This window comes from Labrus mixtus, chromosome 22, assembly GCF_963584025.1.
Source record: "Labrus mixtus chromosome 22, fLabMix1.1, whole genome shotgun sequence".
Taxonomy (NCBI): Eukaryota; Metazoa; Chordata; class Actinopteri; order Labriformes; family Labridae; genus Labrus; species Labrus mixtus.
In genome coordinates, this window is record NC_083633.1 from 13,774,631 (window position 1) to 13,788,000 (window position 13,370).

At 40.6% G+C, this 13,370-nt stretch overlaps 1 protein-coding gene across 1 annotated transcript in view; it reads left to right on the forward strand.

Annotated features, from left to right (window-relative positions):
* Positions 1 to 13,370, forward strand: part of plxna4 (plexin A4) — a 206,490-nt gene that overhangs the window by 143,808 nt on the left and 49,312 nt on the right. Inside the window, exons 6-9 of the mRNA XM_061030073.1 lie at positions 60 to 183; positions 3,579 to 3,732; positions 6,018 to 6,117; positions 6,319 to 6,433. Of these exons, the coding sequence (XP_060886056.1) occupies positions 60 to 183; positions 3,579 to 3,732; positions 6,018 to 6,117; positions 6,319 to 6,433 (493 nt within the window). The remainder of the gene's footprint in view (positions 1 to 59; positions 184 to 3,578; positions 3,733 to 6,017; positions 6,118 to 6,318; positions 6,434 to 13,370) is intronic.

The window sequence follows — 13,370 nt, forward strand, 5'->3', positions numbered from 1 at the left end:
GTGTGTGTATGTGCATTTGTAATCCGTAATAACACCCCCTCTCTTGTGTTTTTTTCCAGGTGCACCAGAAAGGAGAAATGTGAGCGCTCATCAGAGCCCCGCCGCTTTGCATCAGACATTAAACAGTGTGTGCGTCTCAGTGTCCACCCAAACAACATCTCGGTGTCCCAGTTTAGCGTCACGGTGAGTTGATAGAAACACACGACCGGTCATGTACACTAAAAAAGATTGCCATGAAATAAACACTTTCACTCATTCATTTTGTTTTTTTTTAAACTACAGCAGTTTGATAATATTGAAAGCCCTTTTCAAGTGAGATTTCTCAACAGTGCCCGAACGAGCTCCGCCGTCACTACGTCTTTCTACACTCAAATTGATTATATATTTTTTTTTTTGTGGCTACTTTCAATGAGCAGATATCACTTAAAATCAAAAGCGCTTCATTTTTTTAATAACAAGAAAGAAACACTTGAGCAAGCGTTTGTTTTAGCTGAGCCATATTGCAGTAAATGATGAGACTAGCTGAATGTGTTGCTGGTGAGAAATTCATGTCTGGCAGTTTGACAATATCACACACTCAAGCATAATTTGTAATGCAATGTAATTATGCTCTAGATACTGATTAGTAGCCAGTGTTAACTCTAATCCTGCTTTACATCATTTTGCTGTCTGCCAACATGAATCCTTCAAACCCTGACCTCACAACTTAACAGTCCCGTCCTGTGAAACACTCTCCCAAACAAATGTCAACAATCATCAACAGCTCACAGTTTAGCTCAGCTGTCTTTATTGTGGTCGTTGGCAACTGAAAGCAGCTGGACATTTTGTTCTTAAGCTGCTGCCAGATGTAAAGGGTCTGAATGGTATTGATTAGCGTGCAAGGAGCTGTGATACATTGCAGAAGAACTTGGCTGTGCAGGAATAAACACAGAACTAATAGGGAGATATGTTTCGATAGTTTCCTCCCCTTCTCAGCAGACTGTTGATGCATCAATAATTGTTGACAATGCAATAGGTCCAATTCCTTTTGTACCCACATACCATTTGTTAGTTATATTGCTACGTAAAGACACTAATGACTTTACTTTAATCTCTTGCACAGATTCCAACATTCAATAAAAGGCCAATTGTGATTTTACATTGTGACAGGAGCAGGTGTCTTCTAAGGGTTTCTAATCCCCTGTGTAAATTTGAGTGGCTGTGTAGGCTTGTGTCTGCATCTATGCTTTCCTTTTTTGGGGGGGGGTGTGATATAACCCCAGCTGCAGAAAAGGATCAACATCCACTGAACACATCACAGTAGATCTTTCAGGGCTTACTGTTTTTCTTTATCAAAAGTAAGTTTGCAGAAAGATTGTCAATTTCAAAGGTGGAACAGTAAACGTTGTGAAATCACACTGACCTTAAACACCTTAAGTGATGTCATATTTCAATTCCCATTTCCTATTTAATGGGGGGTTTGGAAATGGCTTTGAATCTCAGATACAGAGTGCATAAATATCCAATATGAATTTCTAAGGTCAAGCCTGAGTGACTATTCTCCAGCCGCGTTGCTCCGAGGGTCACACAAGAGGTGTTGATTTTCTGAGGTACACCTCTGCATCACTCTAATGATATTCATGGTGTGTGTGTGTGTGTCAGGCTTTGGAGAGTGTTTAACCTTTTCCCAGAAAGCAGGCTTTACCCAAAGGCTATGCTACACGTCTCCCATCCGAATGATTGCAGAGCAGAGGCTGCGGCCAGAGACAGGGGCTCCTACTTGACCTTTGTGTTATTAAATATTTGTTTAGGAAGATAAACCGAGGCATTTTCAGCTGAAACAGAGACACTTCACATCAGACACATTCTCCGAGAAGGGACATCAATTTCTTGTTGAGTAGAAATACAAACTAATGTTTTCAATTACAGTATCTGTATTAGCTTAGTTACACGTGTATTTCTAAATTTCTAAATCAAGTATGCTTAAAATTAAAGCTAAGAGGTCACTCTAAGTGCACTATTAGGAACGACTAACATATGTGGAAAACTATTATTATCCCGTTTTTTTACTTAATATTAATTTTTTAGTAAATTCTCATCAAGCTTCTTGCATCATAAACAACCTATCATTAAACATCCTCTGCATCAGTGTTTTGTTAACAACAGAAAGACATTTATGTATGGTGTGTGTGACTGATGTTTCTGTTAACATAAGAATGTTATCTTCATATAAATGCAGCCCTGTTGTGGCTAAGATTTGCCATTACTACTCGGACTGTTATTGAAGTAACTCAAGGTCTGCCTGCGTTCCCTCCTTAAATGAAAAAAACAAAACAAATTAATCCAAAAGAAGAAGAAGGCGAGAGGTAGAGAGAGCAAGGAGTGAGAGAGAGGATGCAAGAGATAGAGGCCAGGTCAAACACTGTCCATCTTACATGGGAAGCTGTGGATCTGTTCACACCCACGCTGCCATCTTTTCATTAAACAGCAATATAAAAACAGTGCAGGTCAGCCCTACTCCGCCGCTGAGGCAGCTTCCAGCAACACATCATAAGTGTGCCGTGGACTGTGCCTCAAATCAATGCCTACACCATGGCCCACTGCAGACACGCTTTTCCATCAATATGTATATTTTGGTCCTGACCCCACTCCACCTGACTCAACCAACCTTTTTTTCCCCCTTTTTATTCAAGGACAGTGTTTTTTTTCCTCCTGCTCCACCTGAAGTTTGATTTTGCGGGGCTGCTGGTTGTGCTTACACAGCATTTTTAAATAAAAAGGGAAGATTTGCATTTCTCTTTTTCCCATAGAGCTGCCTCTACACCTGCACTTCCTCAGTTCTTCACTATCTCGTCTATTTCCCCCCTCCACATGTCTGTAGTCTCTCTTCATTGTGCACTTTGTTTCAGCCATCTTTATTTAATTGCCTTGTTCCATCTCGTCTAACCCCTCTTCCTTTCACTTACCTTGACTTTCTGCTTTTTGCACTGCTTCCACTTTCTCACATTAAAATAACTTTCATTCAGCTTGAGAGTGAAGGCATTAAAATGGAATTCTTAATTCCCAAGACATTATGGCAAGTCATCTTTGTCCTTCTGTAACAGAGTGTTTTGAACTTGATCAGGATCCCTGTTCATGTTGTGACCTCTCATTCAAGAGTACTCCAGTGGCTCCTCTGGCTGCTGATCCCCCTGCAGTTGGACCATTACTCTGCAGAGAACTTGCAGCTGTGCTTCTCGTCAGTTATATTGTGTTACAGTCACATTTGAAGTACACACTGGCTTCAAATCTGATATGGAGGGCTCACAGATGTGTGAGGCTGAGTACTGCAATCATAAAATAATTGTTGGGGTGCTGCAAAAAGCTGGTTATATCTGACCTTAGACACAATAATATAATACACTTCGCAATGTTTTATCAATAGAATTTCAAAACGATTAATAATTTTCACTGTGAAATGTTTACTGTTAAGAATTTGAAGGCATTGAACATTAACTGTATCCTTTCTACTTTTGCTTTGATTGAGCAGATAAACATTTTTTTATGGTCCAGAATACTAAGAGTTTTTAAAAAAACATTTTCCTTTTCCCTCTTCACAGTTGGTGCTGGAGGCCCATAATGTCCCAGAACTCTCTGCTGGGGTCAACTGCACCTTTGAGGACCTGGCTGAAATGAATGGCTTGGTGGAGGGAAATCGCATCAGATGCTCCTCCCCCGCTGAGAAGGAGATGCCTCGTATTATTGTTGACAAAGGTAAGGCTGGACATTTTGGTCCATAAAGCAACAAGCTTGGTTTAAGAAATGTATGGTTCCATACTAGCCAGTGGTGGGTTTTCATGTAATGATTGCATCATCAACACGACATGTGTATGTGTAAATGACACCATTGACTTCACTAATCTTGAGGAGGTCTGTTTGATGACTTGTCAAATAATTTTGGATTATTAGAAGAAAAAAAATGCTTGAATCAATTTGTTTTTTGGATCATGTTTTGACAAAAAAACATAGATGTCTGTCAAGGAAATCATGTGGATGTTTTCCTCTTCAGTGAGAACCATGCTAGTCCTGCGGCTATGAGTGTGAATTTTTGTTTTCCTGTTGCCATCACTAACTTGGTTGGCCTTAAAGCACTGCCCCAGGACATGTTTAGCAGTTGAATGAACATTCAATATTAGGCTGCTGTGGGGCTTATTTACTCCTCTCCCTCAAAGAAGGAACAGTGTGCTCTAGAGGGAGTGATGGGACCCCCAGTTAACCCCTGTGCAAATAGGACAATATCAAACTGCACAGCAGAGTGTCTGTAATACAGTATTTCAGCTCAATTAGAGCCTGGAGAGAACAAATTCCCTGCAGACAGTTTCCATTGCTTTCAAGAGAGAAACAGCAAAAATATGTCTGACAATATTCATACCACAAGCAAGAGGAGAAAAAATATTTTCCTCTCTCTGTGTTTCACGTCCCCTTTCATTGGCTCGGTTTAATTGAAAACGTTGTCATTTGGGAAGGACTGTCCCCATGGAGACGATTCTTCACCATCCACACTGATTTCGCCCTCATATTCAAATAATGAAGATCCCATCTTCTTCCATAACACCACTTGACAAATGTGAAATGTTAAGAAAATATAGGAACATAGGTTTGTTAAATGCTTGCAAAAAGCCATTCATAAAAACATTATTTAGATATCAGAGACAAAAAAAACTATATAGTTTAAATTTGAATAATCTAAAGTAAGCTGACATTTATGAAATTCCAGTTCCAGAGAGGCCTCAGCTGTATATTTGTATGTACCTATTTTATAATTAACAGAAGCTTCACCCTAACATCCACTGTCATGAAGAAACATAATGCACCCATGCAATAAAATAACCCAGAGACAGACAGCACACATGTGTAGTTGTAATGCTGACAGGTAGCCTAAGGGGGCTTTAGGGAATTATCAACATTTGTTCAATGTTTGCATGTCAACCACATGTAAAGCTGCATGGTAACATCATCTTTGTTTTCCTCCAACAACCACAAATGCACACAGTTAGATCCTATTTCCTTTGTCAGTTGGAGAAAATGATTCCACATTTTTGGCTGTACGTGAACATTTAACTCCCATTCTTACCAGCACTCATTAGAATAAGGTTGGTCGAAGGAGGGAAAAGCATGAAGAGCGACGGATGGGGTGAAGAAAGAGGGAGGGATAGATAGAGTTAGCAGGCTTCAAGGTAACATTTAGGTGGCCTAATTAGGACAGATCCGTTGTCAGCGGTGCTTTACTGTGATTGATGAATGATTCCTTCTTTGTTGGAGAGATGGGAAGAGACACGGGGGAGAAGGAGGAGTTGCAGTGTAGAGGAGACCTGTGTGGAGAGATAGGAAGTAAGGATGAGAGAGGTAGTGTAGAAAGAAAGCAGTTAGATGTGTGGATTTGCTGTTGAATTAAACATGAACTCCTTCATTAGGGCCAGACAAAAGGACACACCAAATACAGATGAGGCGCGAGCTCACATACACACACGGTTTCTGTTTCATCTCCCTCCCCCTTTACCTTGTCAAACACTCTCTCATAGACTTTTCTGAGAGAAAATGTAAATCCCTTGGGGAATGTGTGCACCAACTTTTATTGTCTTTTGTAAGGCTGTGAGGAGAGGGAGACTTAACCCAACAAACCCCCTCTACTCTCCTCCTCTCTAAAGATACTGCCTTTACCACTGCAACAGGCTCAGCACCTGTGGCTCAAAGCACTGCAGTAAAACACAAAAAAGGTGACTAGACACTGAAATAGGACATTTCAACAAGTGAATAAAGTGGTTATCATTCAGGCAGGGGTTCTTTAAAATGTCTACCAACTGCGTGTGCTGGAAAATTAGTCATACTTTTTGTTTTTAAGGTTGGATGGAGAATGGGTTCAAATACGTTACTTCTGTTTAAAAGCGATTCTTATTCTATTGATTTAAATTATTTTCTGCTATGTTTACCTGACTATAAATCACCCTGTCTACCTCTGTGTATCCAAGTACTAATCTTGATGATCTGTTTTTCTCCAGGGGACCACCAGATCGTGCAGCTCTATCTGAAGTCTAAGGAGACAGGCCTTGCATTCGCAAACACTAGTTTTGTGTTCTACAACTGTAGCGTGCACAAGTCGTAAGTCCATATCTTCTTCAAGAGCACTTTTCTCTAACACAGCATGTGAAAATTCTCATCACTCCCTTTTGATAAAAACTAACATAGATTCTGAAAGGGTTGGACATTGTTTACATAAGTAAGGGGGAATATTGCACTTCTTTCCTCTTGTGCATTTGTTGCTGTTCAATCCTAATTTTCTCTCCAACGTTATCCATGCAGGTGTCTCTCTTGTGTGAGTAGTCCATACCAGTGCCACTGGTGTAAATACAGACATGACTGCACCCACGACCCTCGCACATGTTCCTTCCAAGAGGGTCGAGTCAAGAAAGCTGAGGTGAGCACCAAGCATTGATCTGGCATTGTTTTTCCTGTTTTACCTTTCCTTCTTACTACGTCAAATCTCAATAGAGGGTTGAGTTGTTGTCTGTCTGCAGCCCCAGAATCTCTCTCAGTACTTCTGCATGTAGGTTTAAAGACAATCAAACTGTAGCCTATTAAAAAGATATCATAGAATACCCTTGGTTTTAAAGTTGCCCATCTTTAGCCCATTTGCACTAGGTAAGCTATAAAACATGGTGATATAAATTGAGGGGAAGTGTTTGGCTATTTCAAACTAATAGCCATCATTCTGAGGTTTCACAAGCAAAAAACAAGTTGTGTTAAAAGGATTGAGACACCTTTCAGCAGTAGTGCTTCCATCTGGCGTGAGTCTCTTGGCATGTCTTGCTCTTGACTGCACATCAAAGGGCAGTGGAAACTAATAAAACGGAGTCATTTCCTCTTGCCCATCCCTATTCCCTGCGACAGCTTAGTCTGTGTGAATTATCAATAGTATTGGCAGCCAGTTCTATTCCCCTCGAAGCAGAGCCCACCGTAATTAGGCTGCTCTGCTGCAAAGGACAAGACACTCACTAGATGGGGTACGTTCAGTGAATGCCCCCGACCCACCCACTCTCCTTCCTGTGAAAGAGGTCTCACTCCGATTTAGAGTCTTTGCCACAGTGGCAGCCTTCAGGGCAAAGGAAGGAGGTATAAGGAGGTGTGGGTGTGTGCCCATGTATGTGTGTAACCTTTTGTGGGAACATTATGTCTCTGTGTCAGTGTGCTTCTATGTTTTTTTTTTATATGTATGTATTTATCTGTATTTTCCTCTTCCTGTGCCCCTGCCAAATCACAGTAGTTTGCAGTGGGAGGGTTTTACAGGGAGTTAGTGGCCTGTTAATCCTAGCCCGAGGTGAGCTATGATGAAGATCACTAGTGCTCGTGTCTGGGTTGGCAGACGCTGCACGATGGGCAGGGACAAGCTAAGCCAGATTGCCTCCTTTGATGAGCAGTCTGCTCTCAATTGTGTTATTCCACCCATGTTTCCCCCCCGAGTCATTCAACCTGTGCAGACGATATTATTTTCTTTTTTCTGCTGTTTCCATTATCCTTTTGAACCTTCTGCTTAGTCAGACCCTAGCCAGAGTCTTTTCGGGTTTACTTTTCCAATTAACTCAGGGGCTGCTGGTCAATATTGACTGAGGATAATAATGTGTGAATCTTCTCCCATTGTGCTGCAGACTAAAAGAAAACCATAAATAAAGCGGAGGGGATTTGGTATTTGCACATTAATGACATCTCCTTTTTGCATGTTGTTTCAGAAAAAGCAGGTGTTTTGCAGGCTTAATGACTTTTAATTTGCTTTTAATTAACCCCTTGAATCCAAGGTCATGTATTTGCTGCCAGATTTTCTGGTTGCCTTTTTAAATTAATAATTTAGACACACACACAAAGCTTAAGAACATGCAGAAACGTGCAGATAACCAAAGGATAATTCCCAAGATTTCACAAAACACAACAAGTCAACTTTGCACTATGAAATGGGATGGCCACTTTCTGCTGCAGACGACTTTTTGTGTACTATTACAATTAAGGGATTTCAGGCAGTGATCTGAATAATCCCTTAACACTATGCTAATGATGGAGGCTAGGCAAATCTCCCTACTGGTTGAGCTTGTCGTTAGTATGCATGGCAGGACAGAGGTAAAGCCAGGCTTGGGCGTACAGTGGGTGCCTTTTTTTTTATGCCAGCAATGATATGGGCACACGGATCAGACGTATGCCTATTGGCACATTAAACAAGGCCACGTCCCAGTTTGCCCTCCACACGTCTCAAGGACTTAGCCTATCTTAGCTTCCGAGGAGCCTCAGTGACAAAGAACATGCCTGCTGCATCACTGGGTTAATCCCAATAAAAAGTCAAAAGATATTTCAGACCTGTGCATTGAGTATTAGAACCAGATTTTATTGTTTTCTAAACTAATAGGTTTTGGTTACCTGTATATTTATTAATTTGTCAACGTGCATCCCTAAAGTGCATACATACCCTGACCTAAAGCAGCTGACAGAGAGCTGACACTTCCTGTCCTATCTGATAAAAACCACAGGAGGATACTTCCCTTCTTCTTCTGTCTCAAACCCAGCATGTTCATATCCTGTGCTGCTGCCAATCCTATCTGTAATATATTCAACTGGTGGGAAGATGGGAAACACACCAAAATATAACGGTTACTGAATATATATTGCTTCCCCTGAGAACATCCATGCAGTATTTAGTTTTTGTCTTTAGTGTTGTGATCAATGCTAGGGAGTTTATTTACCATTATCTTATTGATCAAGTGATCAAGATGATTTTATTAAAGAAGCTAAATGTCAGCAGTAATAGCTGTTAGTTGCCAATATGAGTCAGGAATGGTAGAGATCGAAGCTTTAGTTCGATTCATACAAATCAATGTCATACAGAAGCTCTGACTGCTGAGAAGTCACTTGAGTCTATGAAGAGTAAAGACCAGAGAAAATTGAGAATGAAAGCAAATAGCTTTATAAGGTCATTGACCGGCCATAAAGATCTGTCACTATTTTAACATATGGGTCTTAGTTTTAGTTTTATAGGAATATTCATATTTTTGCATGAGGTCCACTCTTGTTAAAGGATGGATTTTCCATCATTCAAGGAGCACTTAAAGGAAACAAGTGCTTAAAATAATCCAGCATCATCAAAGGACTTGTATTTGTAGCCCTGTCAAATACAATACAATACAGTAAGGTATGATGCAATACAGTACACTGTATTACAGTACACTGTTTTACAGTACACTGTATGGGCCCCTTGGGGAAATGTGTCTAGTTTCAATGTTGTAAACATTTAGCTCCCGTTGTAGTAGCATCAATAAAAAAAACATGATCCCTGCAAATGAATGACCCAAATAATCCAGATTAAACCAAAATTGTACCAAATAACAATGCTCTGTTAAGAGGTAGGACAGAGATGCACGGAGAGAAAAAAAATCTCAGGAGAAATGAAGAAGAGATGTTTGGGGGACAACTTGAGGTTTTGACTGAACAGCGGGAAAGAAAGAAGGTGAGGAGCTGTAGGGAATGAGAGAGCTGGAGAGTGTCTTTGCCCCAGGCTCTGTAGGAGATGATAAAACAGAAGCTGGTTAAGGGGAGCTCTTGGTAACCACAAGATGTGTGTGTGAACGTGTCCTGTATAAAAACTAAAGATCCTCTTCATCTTCACACCTTACACTTCTATAATTACGGCCTTCTTTCTCTCTTTCACACTCAGCCCTCCCTCCTCCCTCCTCCCTCCTCCCTCCTCCCTCCTCCCTCCTCCCTCCTCCCTCCTCCCTTGCTTCAAACTATGCCAAGGGCTTTTACATTCACAGTTCCCACTCGGCTGCCTACTCTCTGTCACTCTCCCTATCTCCACCCTTCACACCTCCCACCAGCCTCCAATTATCAGATCTAAGTAGGTCCTGGAGAAGAAAAGGAGCCAGGAAAGAGTGAGGAGGGAGAGAGAATCAGTGAGAGGGAGATGATAAGAGAAATGAAAAGGGTCAGTGAGATGGATAGGATGAAGAACAGAGGCTGGTTTTAAAGAGAGAGAGAGATGAAGGCTGGAATAAAGCATGAGCATGATAGAGAATCAAAGATGAGGTCAGAGAAAACAATGAGTCAGTGATACAGAGTGTCAGATAATAAGATGGTTATATGGAAAAAAGAGGCACCAACTTGGTTGGAGAAGGCAGTGTTATTATGTGGTCATGATGAGTCATGCTATTGACAGGTACTTTTCACTTTTTAGAGCAAGTCCCGTACAATAAAACACATTGAAATGCATCAACTAGCCTGTGTCACATCTAGAATGTACTTGGCTGTCTCTCTCACCTCCTTCTGACAGACTAGTTATCTCATTAACGGAAAAAAATGCACCAAATTTGACATTTCTTTTTCCCTTGACTTAAATCTAAATTATGGTTATTATGAGGAAAGTTCTGATTGAATTAATGAGCGCTATCACAAATGACCAATTGGACGAGATTAAATTAAAAAGCTCTTCTGGCACATCATAGGAAAAATTACTTTTTCTTTTATTTTCCTGTCACTTTAAATAATCCGCTCAGCATTGTGTCAGTGAGAACTGATAACAATAAAATTAGAGGTTTTCATTTTTTCAGAATAACCATAACCCTTTTCTTAAGAGAAATATTACCATGGTAATGTTTGATCTGCTAGTTATACAAAACAGCGCAGTCTTTAAGTTATCACTTTTCTACTTATTCTAATTTCTCCACCCAGCTCTTCCCCCACCTATTGGCAGGGTTCATAAACAATGTTGAGCCTTTTGGAGTGAGAGATATAAATTTAAATGTGTGTATTCTATGTAATATCTCATGGCTACAGTAAGTGCATATTCAAGTGATGTGTGTGTGTATGCAGGGTGTGTTCAGTGTGCATGTATATGTGATTTGCATGTCCTCCTTTTTTATTTATTGCTCTTCAGTTGTTGGTGGTTGAGGGGGTTGGGAGAAGGAGTAAATGCTCTGACATTAGATCAACTTAATGTTGACATGAATCTCTACAGGTGACAGCAAGCATCACTGCAAACACCAGCAAGCATCAGTAGCCAACTAGTATACACGTGTTTGTCCAGACCAATGAAAGCCCATTTGGCCTGAGGGACTGCTGGCAACAATTGCAGCATGTCTGAGTGTGTATGCATACATACAAGCAGCAAAATCTGTACTAAGTCGGAGACAAACAGCTTACGCCTGTTGGTAGGTTCCCTGACACATTATGAATTTTTCATTGTTGAAGAAAATAAGAGATCTGTTTTTGTATTTTGCTGTCTTTCCTGTCAGAGACTGGTAGTGGTACTCTGTAGAAGTGGGGGAAGACTGCTTCAACTGACAGTGAACATCACTGAGGTTAAGGCTTTAAATAAACCCACTTTTGTTTTAATTATATAAGATTATATACTGTGAGACTGCAGGGACCGGAATATGTGCAGAGAAATGTGCCAGGTGTTATTGAAATAGTGTGTGTGTGTGTGTGTGTGTGTGTGTGTGTGTGTGTGTGTGTGTGTGTGCATTCAGCAGCTGTTGGAATTTGCCTTTTGAAGTTTCTCTGTTACAGGTTGACATAAAGGTAGATGATGCTGTCTGGCTCTGACTGGTTGTATTTATCATATACTGTAATGAGATTCCAAGGCTGCAGTTCATTTTCTGTCTGTGTCTGTGGGTAAACACTAACATGTCAGCATGTGTTAACCTTGACTCTGCTTGCATGTTTAAAAAATAAGTCCTTTGAGTATGTATTTATGAAGTTTACGGTTTCAACAATGGAGTGCCTTTTGGCTGTGATGCTCTTTGTGTGTGCACAATACTATCGCCTCATCACCGTACGCCCCTATCATTATAGATCTGTGTCTTCAAGATTCAGCTTTAGTCACCGTGTTAGGTCATACTCCAGTGCCTCCTATGCCTTCTTTTCCACAAACCAGATCAAATTTATTGTCCCTTTTATTCAAGTGTATTAACTGGAAGAGATGTGATTAAAAAACGGATCGCGTCTCTCTTTGCTCTCTCATTTCCATTCCCCAAATACAACCCATTCGTACTTAGGAAAATGAGATTTGGAAGAGCAAACACGCGTGCAGCACCTTTTCCTCCGTCTCCTCCGCCACAGAACCCACTCACCCTGCTTGTCATTTATCTATAATGACTTTGTGAATAGTGTCACAGAACGTTCCCCTCTCTCTCGCCATGCAGCCACCCAGTCAGTCACTCAGCCTAACCCAATCAAGTGGCTTTTAATGAACTTCAAACAAGTGTTATCACCCAGTTCACCGTGTGCTATGCTTCACTCCCCCCCAGCTCCCTCCATGCGGGGGCTCACCTTATCTTCACTCCTTTTCCTCTCTCTCTGCCTCTTTGACATACGAAAGCTCCTCCTGTGGCGTACGCTTTATGGTATTTTTTTTACCTCTTTCAGTCACTCTGTTCTTTTGTTGCTCCTCTCTTTCATATTGTGTATTTTGCTCTCTTTTTATCCAACACTTTTCAGTGAAAAACATGAAACAGTTTGGGGAGTGCTGTTCTCTACTTACTTCTTCTACTCTTTTACTTCACCAGTTAATTTTTTACTTTTCCTATCTTTGCTTTTCTGTTCCTTTTCTCCTCTTACTCCATTTTGTCGCCCGTTCTCACCTGTCCTCCTCCTCTTTCCTCTCCATACTCTCCTTCTCCACCCATAGGTGCTCTATATTTAGTCAGTTCCTCACACCTGAATTGATTGGCTGTTAATTTTAGACCTCCAATTGCTCAGTGACTCATCTCCCTCTGTCTTTGGCTGTCTCTCTTTGTCATTCATTCTTGACTATTTACTGTGTAGACAGAAATCAATCGTATTTAGATCTATCAGTGACATCTTTTACTTAATGAGCAAAAACAAGAGCGCCAGAAAAAAAGAAACTGAAAGCTCGTATCATTTTGCCGTAGATAATAAATGTGGATAATGATTGTGGAGTGCGCTTTGAGTTGGCCCTTCACTCAAAGTGAATTGGATCAGGTCCTGTCCAACCAAACATACTGAAATGAACTTAACCCAACAGGAACTGTCACAAAACAAGCACTTCTGACGCTGTGTGAAAAATAAGGTCCACGCTGAAGTGGCTCTTTCATTCAATTAAATCAATATTTGTGAAGTACTGTTGGGTACTGTACCCGATGAGATAGATAATAAGAGTGGTGTCAGTCACGTGGTTTGAATATTCCTGGTTCAATTAGCAATCATCCACAGGGTCTTTAAATAGACATCGCTGATCTATTCAGGATGATTTCTTTATCAGTGTAATGTCAAAAGTATATGGGCATTGAAATGAAGAATGACTGTTTTATATTACTGATTATGTAATGTATTATCACTTACATTTAACAAATAATAGT